This window comes from Danio rerio, chromosome 24 (assembly GCF_052040795.2).
Source record: "Danio rerio strain M-AB ecotype USA chromosome 24, GRCz13ab, whole genome shotgun sequence".
In the NCBI taxonomy this organism is placed as follows: Eukaryota; Metazoa; Chordata; class Actinopteri; order Cypriniformes; family Danionidae; genus Danio; species Danio rerio.
This window is the reverse complement of record NC_141044.1, coordinates 22,018,846-22,036,606: the sequence shown is the minus strand read 5'-3', so window position 1 is coordinate 22,036,606 and position 17,761 is coordinate 22,018,846. Positions and strand designations below refer to the sequence as shown.

Here is a 17,761-nt window from a genome sequence, read left to right as displayed (position 1 = left end):
AGTGTCCCCTTCACTTTTACTGGTACATTAGGACTCACGCAGACCACAGGTTGAGCACTCCCTGCTGACCTCACTAACACCACTTCCAACAGCAACCTAGTTCCCCATGTGGTCTCTCATCCAGGTACTGACCAGGCTCAGCCCTGCTTAGCTTTGGTGAGTAACTGCTTTTGGGCTGCAGGGTGATATGGCTGTGAACATTGTATGGAAGGTCATTTTCAAAAACCTATAATAGGGGTTCTTTAAAATTAAGCCTTATTCAAAGGGAAAAGACTCCAGCCAGATAAAACTGCATAAAACTGCAGGTTAACTATGTTTAAATTTTTACAGTGGGTGAAACTTCAAATTACCATCTGTGGTGCCGCCGCGGAACTAAGGAATTAAGAACATGTTTTTAGGTGTAACAGCAGTTTGCGAGCCATTAATATGCCGCCAGGTGGCACAAAGGGGCAGAATGCGAATGAACAGAAATATTCAGTAGCTGTAAATACTTTGCTACTTGTAAATGAAGATGAAATAACGAAACAATGCTTTGTTTAATTCATTAATCATTAAAAACTTGTTAACAAGCTTTATTATCATTGTAAAGTTTTTAAGTGTAAGGAGGATTCATTTTGGAATTTAAAACTAAAGAAAAAAAACTAAAACAAAAGTACAAACATACACACATAAATAAATAAATAAATAAATAAATAAATAAATAAATAAATAAATAAATAAATAAATTAATTAATTAATTAATTAATTAATTAATTAATTAATAGATAGAAAGATGGATGGACGGATGGATAGATAGATAGATAGATAGATAGATAGATAGATAGATAGATAGATAGATAGATAGATAGATAGATAGATAGATAGATAGATAGATAGATAGATAGATAGATAGATAGATAGATAGATAGATAGATAGATAGATAGATAGATGCTGCTTTGAAATAACAATTGTAAAAAGCGCTATACAGTACAAATAAATTTGATTTGAAATTTAATTAAACAGTGAGTGGTGCCAAAATAAATAAATAAATAAACTAAAAGCAAGACATGCAGGACATCTGACTTTTGCATATTCTTAGTTCCTACATTAGGTTAATTAAGTAAAAGAGAACATTCATTCAGGTATCATCTAAACTACTGTAGTCACTCTATTAATTCATGTCCTTATCGACTTCTACATCCTAATGAGTTCGAGTTCACCATGTCTGGGTCTTTTACTTCACCTCTTCTATCTTTCCACCATGCAGCCCGCCTGCATAAAACCTCAGTGGACAGGACGGGATGGGTCTGTTACATAAACCCCAAGCACAGAACCCACACTGCCCGCACAATCACTACCATTGTTACCCTTGGCCGACAGCCCTATGCCCAGTCACACATTATTAAGGGCGAGGTCTAGAAAATAAATGAGTTTCGAACTGCAGTCGATGGTACCTGCTGGTTATTTGATGGGTCATGGGGATTGAACAAGTCTGCACGTTGGATGTAGTTTGTGGTTCATTTATAGAGCTCTTGTGAAAGTATTTCTGCGCTAATCAGCCATCTAAATATGAATAATGGCGGAGTTAATCTTGTGCTATGGTCAAGCGGTCGCTACCGTACAAAGTGGGTCTAATTAAAGGCATTGATGCAAAAAGCAGACAGCGCTGGCAGAGTATAAAGAGCACTCATCTGAGCTGGTGGGTGGAGGGAGGCTGAAAGAACAAATGGACAAAAGCATCCAGTTCAATTAGGTCTTAAGATTTTAGGCTTTCAACCATTTGCATCAAAGGCAATAGCAAAATTAAGAATAAGGTTCTGTGGGTTGGTGATGCTGCATCTTGTCTTATGATGTCAAAGTAATCCAGGAGAAGTAGTTAGCTATATTTACGTTATTATTCAGTTTGTTTTTATTCAGTGAGGATTAATTTAATAGATTAGATGTGAATGTAAAGACAGTTATACTATGACGAACACATCTATTTAAAAAAACTTTTAAAATTTATAAAGATATTAAGCTGTACAACTGTGGACAACTGCAAAAAAAAATCACAGTTTATATAAGATAAAAACAGTGTGTTTGCAGTAATTTAGGCTAATTTAATGTTAGAAACTTGTTGGACAGTTCTACAAAACCACAAAAATTGACAAAATCTGACTGTGTTGCTGACTCGCATTGGTTTTGCCTGATCCTGTCTTGACCGAAAAGCTGTGCTTGAACACACCAAACAGACAACAGCTGACTAAAACAAAGAAGGTATGTTCTGCATCTGTGTGAGAGTATGTACGGTATCTTTCCATAACAGCAGATGGCAGTACTCTGTATTGCCATTGCACAGGGATACCAGAACTAGTGCTACAGTACACACATACAAACTGTAAACAAATGCTCACCACAGAGGGATTTGTTCATGCAAAAATATCAGATAATCCATTTAGTTTGCAAATATTTAAGAAACGCAATAAAATTACTGTAGCTTTGTCACTTCAATTTCAGTTCTCGTGCTCTGATTGGTAGGTGGACAGCCAATCAAAGCCTTCTATTTCACCAAGGACATTCTGAATACATGCAGACTCCTTCTGATGGTAGCCTGATGAGAGGTGACCTATTCTGACACACCAAGCAACCTAGCTTGAGAGACACTATGCCTGACCCAGCCGAAGCTCGATCCAGCGACCTTCTTGCTGTGAGGCGACAGCGCTACTTACTGCGCCACTGCGTCGCCACATTGAAATATATGGTTGTAAATGCACGTATGGTTTGCTAATATAGAATAATTTGTAGTCAAGATACAATTACTCAAAAATTGGGGATCTGAGGAGTAAATAAATCTAAATATTGAGAAAATGTCCAAAAGAAATTCCCAACAGTAGATATTACTAATAAAAAATTAAGTTTTGATATATTTGTGGTAAGACACCCGCTTCGAATGTTATCACTGGATTGAACTTCCGTAATCAGTGTTAATCAACTGATAGGTATGGGCCAGTAGGGGCTTTCTGCGCTTCTGCTGTTATCATCTATCCACATGGTTAATCAGCTGTACTATAGAGAAGACTCCAGATCCAGATCTGTTTTTACATTACTCTGATGGTTGGGCTTAGAGTTGGGGTAGGGGTAAGGGTCCCTACTGGCCCATATCTATCAGCTGATAACCACTGATAATGCCCATTCAATTGAGTGATACCATTCGAATCGGCTGGGTAAGAAATTTACAAAACATATTCATGGAAGACAATTATTACTTAACATTCAAATATTATTTTGTATTAAATGAAAATAAATTAGTTTGACTCAAATATGAATTGTTGCTTATTCCTGCAATTATACCAGTGCAGCTGTTTTTGTGGTCCAGGGTCACAGTTTTTTGATCTCTTCTTGATGTCCAGAGTTTTCAATGGAGTGACAGCAAAGATTTTTTGTTTGTTCATGTTTGTTCCAAATTCCTTGAAAAACTAAACTGACTTCATATTCATAGGATTTGTGTGAGCACCAACAGTGTACAAAAGTAGATTCCCATTATTAGTGTGTATGTGAGTGTTTTTACCTCCCAGCCTTCAATATGTGACTGCCACTCTTCTAACACCTCCAGTTTCTCCATCTGCCTTTTGGCTTCATTGATACTCGAACAAACGGCTTTCATCACCTGCAGCGACTCCTGCACTTTCGAGTAATCATTGTGTTTCTTTGGGGTTCGTTTCAGCAGCTCCTAAAATCCACAAACATTATGTGACATTACATTACCAAACATTTCGTGACAAGAAAGTGGTGTAATTACAACAAATCACACATCATAAAACCAGTACAATGTGAGCTTAGCTTTGAAAGAAAGTCTAACATTCAATGATTGAATTAAATCAAAACTAGCAGCTATATTTTTTTGACAAATTATAGTGAGAACTGTGTGTGTAGCTTGTAATAACGCTGCTACTGCAAGGCAGGGTCTGCAGAGGAAGATACTTATCTCTAAACAAAGTCTAACCCAAGGGTTCTGCCTCATCAGTTTAATTCTGTCGCTCACATTTACATCTTGAAATATCTGAGCAACCACAGATGCCTATCGCTGGTATTTAGCGAGAGGGGCCGTGGCGGGCTCTGACTGTGAGAAGCTCAGTAAATATGCCAGAAACGATAGGCTTATTTCGTGAACCAGCGCTTGTGGGTGTTTACAGTAAAACATTTCAATTTTTGTGTGTATTGGGTTCACGAATAGCCACGAAACATTAGCAGTGAGGCTGGCAATAGATGAAACTAGACCAAATAATAGCTTGTGAAATTGCTGTTGATTTTCTGTGTAAATGTACAGTATAATTAACACTTTAGCTTTTAACCAGAAACATGTACTCTATAGTGTTTAGTGCTCTAATGATTTGTGTTTGAGCTGTCGGAATGATAAATATACAGTAAGGATCAAGGGATCAAAAACATGTTTTAGCTGGATTCAATACTATATTTCTATGATTAAACATTATATTTAAATATTTAAACCTTGCCTTTGTGTGGAATGCAATTTTTTTAAAAGGAACACTCCAATTATCTTTTATGGATTTGCCTCTAGACATCCGCCAGGCAACTTTATCTTTTAAAACTGTTGAAAATGCATTTTGACTTCCAAGCTTTTTAATTGCTGTGTGTATTTTCCTATGTTTTATATCAGTTTGTTTTATATTTGTTTTATTCCTTTTACTTTTGCTCCACTCTGTTGTATGTCCAGCACTTTGGCCAGTTTTGCTGCGATAAATGTGCTATATAAATAAAACTGACCTACAGTCTGTGACAAAAGTCTTGTTGCTTATTTATTTTGTAGAAACACCTGCTATTGACTTAATGAATCAATTGGTGTTAGAAATGGCTCATATGAAAAGCTTAAACCCTCCCATATGATGTTTAATGCACTGAAAAAAGATTTATCATTTAATCAAGACAGAAATGTCAAATTTTGGCAAGACAAAAGTTTTGTCGCCTATACAGAAATTAAACAAATTTACTGCAAATACAAAAATATGTCAGCAAATTAAGTAGTGGTGCTGTGAGATCCAAATTTAATATCTTGCATGACTTCCATGAGCTTGGAAAGACTGCATCCCTGTGGTTTGGCAATGATTCATATAATTATAATGAGGAAGTCATTAGGATTAGCAAAGAAAGCAGCCTTGCATGCCTTCTAGAGTTCATCAATATTGTTTGGTTTTGTCTTCTATGCTTCCTCTTTCATCCTACCCAACATATGCTTAGTGAAGTTCATGTCTGGTGACTGGGTAGGCCAATCCTGGAGCATCTTGATCTTCCTCGCCTTAAGGAAATTTGATGTGGAGATGGAAGTATGGGATGGAGCACCATCTAGCTGCAAAATTTGGCCTCTTTCATGGATGGGAATATACAAGGTAGCTAAGATTTCTTGGTATTTCAGACAATTGATGTTACCTAACTCAATTTTTCGCAAGCCTCCTTACTAGATTTTTCCGGCACAAAACTTCACGGTTTTCTGGGTGAATCTCAGACACATGTGGGTTCTAGTAGGTGTCCTGCAATATTTGCGGGGACTGAGGTGTAATCCAACAGAATATTCATCTGAAAAATCTACTTTCTGCCACTTTTCCAGCATCCATCCTTTTAGCAGGCTGTGGGCTTTGGCAATATCTTCAAGTCTCTTCAAGTTTTTTTTTTTCTCTGTACTTGACGCTGAGACACATTGAAGGTGTCTGCTACATCAGCAGTGGATCTGGTCTTCAGCCCTTTGATAATCAACTTTTTATTCTCAGGCATGTTTGCAGAAGTCTAGTTATGGTTGATGTGAAGGTCTAGTGTACTTGGGGATCTTTTTATACACACCTGAGACCTTTATTATCCATTTTTAGTTACAGGTGAAGCTCATATGACAAGGCGAAAATATCTTTGCAAAAATTGACTCAATGGGTTTTACCAAGCTTGGAATATTAGAATACTTTAGGCAGTTTTGTTTGGCACTGAAACATTATTTAAAAATGTGATTAAATGAGCCATTTTTTGTAAAAAAATAAAATAAAAAATCTTTGGAAATATATTTCAGCGGCACTTCAGGTCAATTTGTACACAAGTGACAAGACTTTTGTCAGAGACAGAACTATTCAAAGTCTCAAAATAATCACAAACTGGCAGCTGAGGTATTAAGGAGAGCTAGCATGTAGGGTTAGCATAGCATAAAAACAATTCATGATATACAGTAAATACCATTATGCTGCTTCAAAATGAAAAAAAAATCCTTTCTGTAATCCAGTGTAAATAATTATGACAGAATGAGAAATAAAATAAAGAATTCAGTTTTACAAGCTGGGATGCATGTATTGCTGGAGAGTTTGTTAAAATAAACTAAATTTATGTAGTCATCATTTACAAACAGCTGTGTAACTTACATTGACAAAATATGATATTTTAAAACAATGATGATTATTCAAACCGAACTTAAATGGAAAAAGCAAAAACGTTCAGATTACCAATTTTGTATGTGTGAGTTTAAAACATTGGCTGCGTCCGAAACCGCCTACTACTCAGTAGGTACTGTATTTGAATTTAAACATACTACTCGGCCGTTAGAAAAGTACGTTCTATACAGTATGAATGTGAAAGTATGAATGGAATTCGGACATACTACATCCGCCATTTTGTCATGGTCACGCGACCTACCTGCGTAATTTGCGTCGCTTCACTCCCATTCATGAATTCGCTCGCGGGGCATCATGGGATAGCGCAGCGTGCATGAGATGCGCACTCCAGAATTTCGCCGGAAGTAGTAAGTCATCCGGGTACTTCTCGCATACTGATTTTTGAATTCTATGTATTCGGACATACTACTCGGTTCGCATACTGATTTTGGCGTACTATATAGTATGGAAGTATGCGGTTTCGGACGCAGCCATTGTGATTTTTTTTTTGTATGGCAAGTACATCGCCATCTTAAAAAGATATATATATTTCAAACATCTAAAAGATTGCTTTTCAACCCATAAACACTGTATGAGCTTCTGAATGCCGCATGAACATCATACAAAATCACTTTTCTGAGTCTCACTTGTAGACTTTCTGTGCAAGGGCGCCCTTTGTCTGCCAGTATGAATGAAACAGACGTTACATGAGTGCTAGCTCTCTGCAATGCAGTCAAATAAACTCTCCAACACACCAATGTTTCAAATTAAACATAGTATAATGCAGGTTTTCTCAATCTGAGCACACTTTTCGACTAAAATGATATTGTTTAGTACACTGTACACAAATAAGAAGAGTACAGGAGGATATTTTACTTTCTTTTTTTTCAGTGCATGCATTCAATATACTGCATATGCCTAAATTTTTAATTAAATGCATAAACTCAATACATTTCATTTTGAATATCACTACATGAATAACAATGTACATTAAACATTACTAAATTATGAACTTATGTACTTGTACAGTAAGTTAATGTTTGTTAATGCATTAATTAACACTTTAGTTTCAGCTAAATGTAACTGACATGCACTCACGACCTGTTAATGCATCTTTACGTCATCACTTTACTTAGAGGGGCACATTATCATTTACTCATTCTGAACTACTCATGGACTCCTTTGTTTAAACGGTTCGTTTTAATGGTTGTGTTGATGTTTTCAGTGTAAACACACACTAGACGGACAAACATAACTGTTATGTTTAAACACAAGAGTCCATGAGCAGTTGAAAATGAGTTAAAGACAATGTGCCCCTCCATGTAAAGTGATGACATAAAACATCACTGCCTGACTTTCTTTTATAAATATTTCACGTAATAATGATGAACAATAATTTGGTCATGTTACAAGTAATGAACTATTAAAATGTGTATAGGTAAATAATCTGTACTCACTCTCAGAATTAAAGGGTATTTGCAGATCCTCTGAATGGGTGCAACCAGGTATCCCTCCAAAGGAACCTCTGTGTTCTTTCTGCCGCCCAGTAACATGCAGTTCTTCAGAGATAAAAACAGATGAAAAGAGGGTCGAAATATAACAGAAAATCCCCAGTGCGCTCTTTGCTAACATTCTGTACTTGAACTCGAGTTTCAGAAGGTTGAAACAGTGGCTGTTTCAGGGTTATAGCTATAAAATTGCCATTAAATCAAATTCAATTACGGCTGTGTAGCTGCACAGCATGAGTTCAAAGACTCAGGAAGCAGTAAATCTAAAAGCTTGCAATCCAACTGTGTAGATAACTTACATTATTCTTTACTTCAGAGAAAATGAGTAATTATATTTGTGTTTTTGGGTAAACACTATAGTTTATCTGAATTTATCTTTATCTGTATTTTTAAAATAGCAAAAAATATTAAAATAAAATTACAGCCTTTTTAAGGTGTATTATTTATAGCATAAAAATATATTTATAATCGAATTTATTATATTTTATTATTTATTTTATTTATAGCATAAATGTTTTTATTTATGAAAGTTTTTTTATTTGAAATTTAAATGAAATTAAATTAAATAAATTATTAAAATATTTTTTTTTAAATGCAATAAAAAATTTATTTATAAAAGTGTTTTTATTTGAATTTTAAATTAAAATTTATATTAAATTTTTAATTAAATTAAAACATTATACTATAAGCACTAAGGAAATTAACCGTAATAATAAAATAATAAAATAATTTTTAAAAATTGTTATTGTTAAGTTATTTGGAAACTTTTACTACAGAATCAAAATGCTTAATTTTATTTTAAAAAAGTAAACAACAAAATAAAATTATATATATATATATATATATAAAATACTTTAAAATATTTTTGTAATAGTTTTGTCACCAAATGTTTAAAAAAATAAAATAAAATAAAACAAGTACCAATATAAAAATCACATTAAAAAAAAGGAAAAGAAAAGTTTAAATTAAATTTTAAATTTAAAAATTTAAATTTAAAATGGTTAAATAAAAAAAATGATAATATAAGCACTAAAGATTTTAACATTTCTTAAAATATATAAAATACACAAGTTATTATATTTTAAAACTAGTGCATCCACAAGTTAACAGATGACACAAATATTAAAATACAGCTTAAAATATACAAGTGTGCAGCTTGTCTTTAAATGTATAATGTATTTGAGTGTTTCAGAGCGGTCAGCGTCTGCCTGCATTCCATTACAAAACTGAAGGACAATCTGTCAGTTCGGCCAGTGAAAACGAATTCACGTCGGTCTCTCTAAGGAGCTGAAGTGTATCGCAGCAGGTCAAGAGATCTAGTGTTACACACACACACACACACACACACACACACACACACATACACACACACACACACACACACTCTGAGCCTCAGTGTCAGAACTGACCTTCACCTGCTCCTGACCATTAACAATGATCATTAATGAGCTCATCGTCCAGGGAGAAGAGCCGGAAATATGTCTAGCAAAAACATCAGTCTTCAGCATGTGTTTAATGCAAATGAAGGCTTTGAGAGTGGCTCTGTTAGGATATGCTTAGCACTTCAATAGGCTATGAATTTTGTGTGTTTGTTTGTGTGTGGAGTATTAAACAAACTAAAATAAACTTAAATCATAGAGCAGTCTTATAAGAAGTATAAAGAACTATGGCAATAAATAATAATTAAAAATAATATTTAAAATAATCTAAATTTATAATAATAAAATCAAGGTTTAGGGTAATTATTTTGAGTCTCAAGAATGTGTCTGTAAAGTTCCAACTCAAAATACCAATCAGATTATTTATTATACCTTTTTAAATCTGGGAAATTTGAGCTGTTATGACGTAGCTGTTTTGTTGCCAGTGCCTTTAATTCAAATGAACTGGTTCTCCCAGCCCACCGTTTCCATGTGTGTGTTAGAGCCACAGAGATCTCTCAGTATTTCTCTGATGCATGTAGCCTTTATGTAGATAAACAGCACAGTGACAGACAAGAGTGAATCAGATCTTCCTTACTACAGTAAGAATTTTCCCAAATGTTGTTTGATATATTTGTTAATATAGCAAAAAATGATTTATATAATAAATAAATCCCAAAACAAATGTGATAATATTTTGGTTTTTGTTTGAACTAAAAAATACCAATAAATAATATTATTGTAATACAAAATATCCATAAAAACTTGATTATATTTCTTACTTAACACTTACTTAATCTGAAATAAAATAAAATAAAATAGAAAATTACAGTAAAACAAGTTTTTTTGCATCAACATTGCCATCATCAGATTAAAAATTGCAGCAAAAAAGCTTAAATTAAATTAAATTAAATTAAATTAAATTAAATTAAATTAAATTAAATTAAATTAAATTAAATTAAATTAAATTAAATTAAATTAAATTAAATTAAATTAAATTAAATTAAATTAAATTAAAACACAGAAAACATCTACAGAAAGCAATTAACAACATTATTTTAAAAACATTTCAATAAAAAAAATGGGAATAAAAGTACAACTAAATTTAAATTCTAAACATGAATCACCTCCATGTTTTAATGTATTTATTCATTCATTCATTTATCCATTTATTCATTCGATTACTTTTCGGTTTAGTATCTTTATTAATCAGGGGTAGCCACAGCGGAATGAACCGGCAACTTATCCAGCATACTTTTTATGCAGCGGATGCCCTTCAAGCTGCAACCCAACACTGGGAAACACGCATACACTCTCGCATTCACACACATACACTATGGCTAATTTAGCTTATTCAATTCACCTATAGTGCATGTCTTTGGACTGTGGGGGAAACTGGAGCACCCCGAGGAAACCCATGCGAACATGGGGAGAACATGCAAACTCCACACAGAAATACCAACTGACCCAGCCAAGGCTCGAACAAGCGACCTTCTGTGACGTGATTATGCTACCCACTGCTCCACCTTTGTGCCCTTAATGTATTTAAAGCATATTAAATATAAATGAAACATTACGTATCAATTATCACATGCACAGATACTGATATATACAGTTCATTTATTTTTTATTTTTCTCTTGATCATTATGAATCCATATGTCAGTTTTTAAATGAGATGAAAACCAAGTGTAAAAACAGCAGCAATAAACACTGTAAACACACTGCAGAATAATCCACAGTGCACTACTGAGTGTCTTACCAGCAGAAGTGTGCGAACTGTCCTGATCTTATTGAGCTCTAGCAGGAGCCGCTGGGCTTTTTCATGGTTTCCACAATACTCGTCGTAAATCTGAAAGCGTCCTCTCTGAGCAGATACACACACACAAACACACATGAGACCAGATCTACTAAAGCTTCAGAAGCTGCATACGACTGACTGCTTATTCAGAGGTTTGACTCATAAATCCAGCATCTCTGAGCTTTTGCCCACAGAAGAAAACACACCGATCCAAAGATCAACACAGTATTCTCTCTGATGATCACCTGAATCCTCGAAGAAAGAAAAAAACAGCTATTTGGTACAGGTCAAAATTATTAGGCTGTTCAGTAAATCTGATCAAACTTGACTGTGAAAAGGAAACTGCATTGTTTATCCTTTCGAGTTTTTGTTTAAAAAACTGCACTATAAAAAAATATATATGATCAATTAGTCCTGACAGCATATGTTTTTACACAAGCTTCTTTAATATTCAATGAACTCATTTGATTCAGCTTAAAAAATTAATTGAACTTTTTTTTTTTCACAGTGTGGAAAAAAATAAACACTTTCATTTTGATAAAATAGGGAAAATTTCAGTTTAAAGGTAAAAAAATTTAACTTTTCAGAAATAATATCTAAACATCTAAAAAAAAATCTTCAATCAAGAAACCTTAAAGACATGCTAAAATATTATCTTGTTTTCAGAAATAATGTCCAAACATCTAAAATAAATCTTCAAAGAAACATTTTCTAGATGAGCAAAATATATAATATATATTAGAGGTGTGAACCTACACTAGTCTCACGGTTCGGTTCGGTTACGATTATCATGCCATCGATTCGGTTCAATTCGATATTTCGGTGCATCACGGTGCATTGACAGTGCTTTCCATACACAGTTTTATATTTTCTTCACAGCAGCATTTCTTGTATTAAAATATATGAATATATTTATATTTATATACTATTTGTAATACAATTTTGTCATTTAATACAGTCAGATATATAAACTGTAACTTTAAACAAAACGAGCATTTAGCAAATAACATAAACAAATATAAATATCCAGCTCAATTTCTGATCCTTGATCCTTGTCTAGTTCTCTTACACCCCTTTGATTGGTCACACCCTCAAAAAAAACGATTGCGATTGGCTCTTGCGCGCTGCGTTCTTCACAGATGAGTGATGCTGATAAGCGGCAGGGGCGATCTCACAGCTGATGTATGATAGACACGGTGGAGAAAACTCTGCAGACACACGCTCGTTTCTGGATGCAAAAGTAACGTTGTAAAACAGCCGAGAAGCGAAGAAAAACCACGGCAGCAGTTCAAATGGGCCACTGTGTGTGTGTGAGAAAGAGAGAGAGAGACAGAGACAGAGCGAGAGACAGAGCGAGAGACAGAGCGCGCATGCGCGCGAGAGAGAGAGAGAGAGAAATGGAGTAGGCTACTTTCATTCTCTTGATCTCAGTGAAATAGGGGCCTATTGTTGTATACGTCAGTGAAAGCACTGTGATCCAGCAAACACACAGTGAAATTGTGCACAATTTATGAGTTTTAAGTAGTTAAAGCGCTGTAAATACTCGCGATCGCCTCCCTCGCAACAGAGCGCATATGAGGTAAATGACGACAGTAATATCCGGTTATGATTATTACTGAACCGATACCAAATTGTCCGCGTCTGCATCGCAGTGCACAGAAAAAACTATTATTTTTGACACCCCTAATATACACCTAAAAAAAATCAAAGAAACCTTTTTAGATATGCAGATAAATATTATCTTGTTTTCAGAAATAATGTTCAAACATCTAAACTAAATCTTCAATGAAACATTTTAGACAAGCAAAATTTTATCTTGTTTTCAAAAAAAAGTCCAAATATCTAAAAAATAAAAAAATCTCCAATAAAAGAAAACTATTTGGATATGCAAAACAAATTATCTTGTTTTCAGAAATAATGTTCGAATGGCTAAAAAAATATATAATCAATAAATATTTTCTTTAAAAAAAAAAATCATTTAAAAAAATCTTTTAAGAAACCTTTTTGATATACAAATAAATATTGTCTTGTTTTCAGAAATAATGTCCAAACATCTAAAAACAATATTTAATCAAGAATCATTTTCTAGACAAGCAAAAATATTATCTTGTTTTTAGAAATAATGTCTAAACATCTAAAATAAAGCTTCAAATAAACGTTTTTTAGACAAGCAAAAAATATTTTCTTGTTTTCGGAAAAAAAGTCCAATCAAAAAAATTTTCAATCAAAAAAACGTTTTCTTTACAAGCAGAAAATATTGTCTTATTTTCAGAAATAATCTTCAAATATTTAATTATTCAATAAAAAGAAATATCTTCTACAGAAAAGCAAAACTATTGTCTTGTTTCCATAATTTGCATCAAAATCTCTTATCTGAATCTAAAACTCACTCTGCGAGTTTGTTTAACTTGTTTTGCTCAACAGGCCTCTGGAGTTCAAACCTGCTTGAAGCAATCTTCAGCTGTTGTTTTCAGCAGTGATGAGTGTAATACAGTAAGTGAAGAGAGAGCGTATCAGACAGTGACTCACAAAGTGCAGGAAGCAGTGGCCCACTTCATGATAGGGGTTTGGGTCAGGCTGCAGCAGCTCTTCCACCATGTTCAGGAAGTCCCTGTGCACAGACAGGATCTCCTCCAGGTTTGAAAACAGCACCTGCGAAGCAAACACATGGAAACATTGACTTACTGATTGAGAGACATTGTCTGTATCTGGAAAAACAGAGGAGTCTAAAAATGTCTGGAAGTGACTGCACTTTCCTCATCGATGATAACATGAGTCTAAAGTGGCACCTGTGAGGTTTTATTTTTTATGGCCTTTTAATTAATTAATTCTGTTATTGAAATTTCTATTTTCATTGTACTTGCAAAAATAAATGGATATCAGAGGTTCATATGGTATCGTCTTTTTGCAAACATGTGTGTAAAAATGGAGTAAAAATACAAAAACTGTGATTGTTTATATAGTTAGAAAAGAAAAAATATGGAAATCAAAATCAATGTCTGTAATAATAAATCATTAAACATGTTTAAAATGAGATAAATGTAGCTGATGCCCTTCCACATATATATATGTGCCTAACATGTAGGGGACATATATGTTTTTTGGCATATATGGGACATATATGTGTTTTACATATATGGACATATATGTTTCCGGCATATAGACCTTTTTCATGGCTGCTGCATGGTGGGCGCCATAGCGACCAGCGTCTTCCGGTAGAATGCTAAAAACTTCCGTTTACAGCGTTTACAACTGGTAATTTGCGCTCCGAAAATGGGTTTCAGTAACGTTTTTAATATATTACAGAGTGCTTTTGTGACACACAACTTAGAAATGTGTCTGTTAAAGCCGTTTAAACTGTCAGATGTGGTTCCAGCCTGTCAGTAATACGAGAAAAACATTCTCCTAGTTCACTTGTCTGCCATCAGAAATACAGTGTGTGTGTGTCCCGGCCTGACAGCTGTTATCTCAGCGGCTCTTCAATACACACACACACACACACACACACACACGCAATATTTCGCTGCATTATAGTGCAAACCGTATTATTAGCATGAAACTTATTTAAGTCAAGCAATTTACAAAAATGACCAATAAAAGTCTGTTACTGATCCTCTGCTGGCTGATTTGCTGTTCATTCTAATCGCGAGCCGTTTATGCTTCATTTCATGTGATTTTACCACAGTTTGTGTTTTTCTGTCATTTCGAAATGACACTAGCCTATATTTTTTTACGTTGTAACAGTTATTAAATCAGTGTGTCAGTGGGACAGTACAGGCTTCGTACAGTATGTGTCTGTCAAACACTTTGGTGAACTACATTTGTTTGGGCTGGTTATATATTTGAAAGAAAGAGAAACTGTTGACTTTAGCGATGACGAGGCTTCATTTAAACGGCAGAAGATGCCGTCTGACAACGAGGGAAAAACGCCTCGCAGCAGCTGTTTTCCATTCTATTAGATCGCATTTTTTAAAAATATTCAGTCCAGGAGATGGTGCTGATGGACAACAGTATTAGTTCAAAGATGATAAAAGCTGGTAAAATAAATTAAAACTATCGTTTCAAAGCTGTCCAAATGTGACTGTTTACATGCATCAGCTGCTGACCGGAAATTCTTAGCATTCTCCTTGCGCATACATGCAAAGCATCATGGGTAATTTTGCGTTCCAAGAAAAAGGTCTGTATGTTTCTGACATATATGGGACATATGTGCTATACATGTAGAGGACATATGTTTTTGGCCTATATGTAGACCTATATGTTTCTGGCATATATGTGGACATAGATATTTCTGACATATATAAAACATATATGTGGACATATATGGGACATATATGTGCTATTCATGTAGGGGACATATGTTTCCGGCAAATATGTAGACATAGATGTCTCTGAAATATTTGGGACATTTATTTGTAATACACATAAGGGTTGTATACCTTTCTGGCATATATGTGGACATACATGTTTCTTACATATATGGGACATATATGTTTCTGGCTTATATGTGGAATATATATTTCCTGCATATTTGGCACATATATGTGCTACACATGTAGGGGACATATATGTTTTTGGCATATATGTGGACATATAATGTATACACTACGGTCAATTTTGTTCATCCAATTCACTTATAGCGCATGTCTTTGGACTGTTGCAGAAACCGTAGCACCCAGAGGAAACCCAAGCAAATATGGGTAAAGTTAAATGTATTTAATGCTTAATATAAAAGGTTTTTGTGGTGATGGCAGCTTAAAGACGGCCCCTTTATGGTAAATGAAATAACATAAATTCCCCAGCCATGTGTTTTTCAACAGTGTGTAAAAATCTTAAAGGTTCTGTGGGTTTTGTCTATTAAATATGATGTTTAATTTTTATTTTATTTTATTTTTTTTAAGTCAGGTGATTGGCTGGGCCATTCTTCAGCTTGATTTTCCTTTTCTGAAAGCATTTAAGAGTTTCCTTGGCTGTGTTTCGGATCATTGTCCAGCTGAAATGTCCACTCTGTTTTCATCTTCATCATCATCCTGCTAATGTAGATATTGGGCTGAAGCAGCTTATATTAATTTACAATGAGAAAGGGCAGAGATTTGCTGAATAACTCCTGAGAGACTTCAGCTGCTGTCTGGGCTTTCACTGCCTTTCTACCACTGCCTCTTCTTATTGAATTGCTGAATGCCTCCTCAATTGTAAGCCACTTTGGATAAAATATCTGCCAAATGACTAAATGTAAATGTACTTCATAAGACTTTAATGAACCCTTAAGATTTATTAATTTTTCTTAGTGTTTTATGTATTAATGTTCACTCTCAAGTCTTAGCTTTTGACTTACATTTTGTTTTAATATTCTGCTGAATAAAAAAAAGTTGACTACATTTGGATCATCTGAGGGTCAACAAATTAGCAGCTAATTTTCAGTTTTGAACTATGTATTTAAGATAATTGTTTAAGACTTTTCAGTGGATATTTTATACCTAACTCTGTAACCTTCAGACATTTATAAAACATCTGTTAAGTGTCCAAAATCTTCAGGGAGCACTCTATTTGAAGACAAGCCAGCTGTGTGCTACAGAGTTCAGACATTCAATAACCCTGAACTCTGCGTGGCCTCTGGTCAGTCAGCATCACGCACACATGTCCTCAAACATGTATATTCAGAAACACTCTCAAACATGCAAACAGAGCTTGTTTACATGCTCCCATTGTCCCTCTATAAATCCCAGTAAGACTGCGTTGAATTTACTGTCACGCACCGCCAACCATCCTGAAAATTTATTGTTTACAACCGTTTCCTCCACCCATGCACCTTGGCTTGAAGAAATAGTTCATGTTTTGCACTTCATAAATATGCAAACGTTCTCAAATAGCTTACCCCAAAGCCTGTCATAATTCAACTCAGGAAATGAACAAACCAATGACGTTCAATTTCACTCATCTAAAATCCAGCACGTGTCACAAAATTTCTTATGACTTTGAAGTACTAATATATCAAAATAATTGGCCAAAAAACAGCATTTGTGGTTGTTAGATTTTTACTGTTAAAAAATGGTAGAAATGTTTATACATTTTACAGTAAATTAACTTAATTCATTAATTTATACAATATTAATACACCATTGTTTTGAGCTATTTATTTAATACCTTTCCCAGGGCACTCTAGGAAGTTCAATTCTGATTATTTAATGTATACAGGTATGTAAAGTATGGAAACTATTACTACCATGACTAGGGATGCAACAATACAGTTAGCTCACATTTCAATACATACCTCGTTTTTTTAACACAGTTTTCGGTTCGGTTCCTATGGCTTGACGTGTTTCTTTTTTTTTTATTATTATTCTATAGGCAATCGGAACAGTAAGAGGTTAAGGAATTGCAATACTCATTTTGTTTTACTTAAAAGCCAAGAAAAGTACAATAGTTCCTAGTGTATTGTATAAAAAAATTAACACTGAAATCTCGCTGCTGGTAGCCCATGTACAAACTGGGGAACACATAAAATCCTACACTTTGAAAATAAACATACATGTGAAGTTAATAAAGATAAATTGGCCATTTCAAATAAACATAGTTGTACTTAACTAAACATAAATAAACCATCTTCATTATCTCGGTGCTAAAAAAATGCGAGACTGTAGTCTTTAACACGGAT

General features: G+C 34.3%; 1 protein-coding gene across 1 annotated transcript in view; it reads right to left on the bottom strand.

The window, feature by feature from the left end:
* The window catches only part of prex2 (phosphatidylinositol-3,4,5-trisphosphate-dependent Rac exchange factor 2), a 242,250-nt gene that overhangs the window by 184,740 nt on the left and 39,749 nt on the right, over positions 1 to 17,761 (bottom strand). Inside the window, exons 3-6 of the mRNA XM_087309456.1 lie at positions 13,636 to 13,758; positions 11,068 to 11,172; positions 7,839 to 7,940; positions 3,528 to 3,689 (exon numbers count right to left, since the gene is read on the bottom strand). Of these exons, the coding sequence (XP_087165582.1) occupies positions 3,528 to 3,689; positions 7,839 to 7,940; positions 11,068 to 11,172; positions 13,636 to 13,758 (492 nt within the window). The remainder of the gene's footprint in view (positions 1 to 3,527; positions 3,690 to 7,838; positions 7,941 to 11,067; positions 11,173 to 13,635; positions 13,759 to 17,761) is intronic.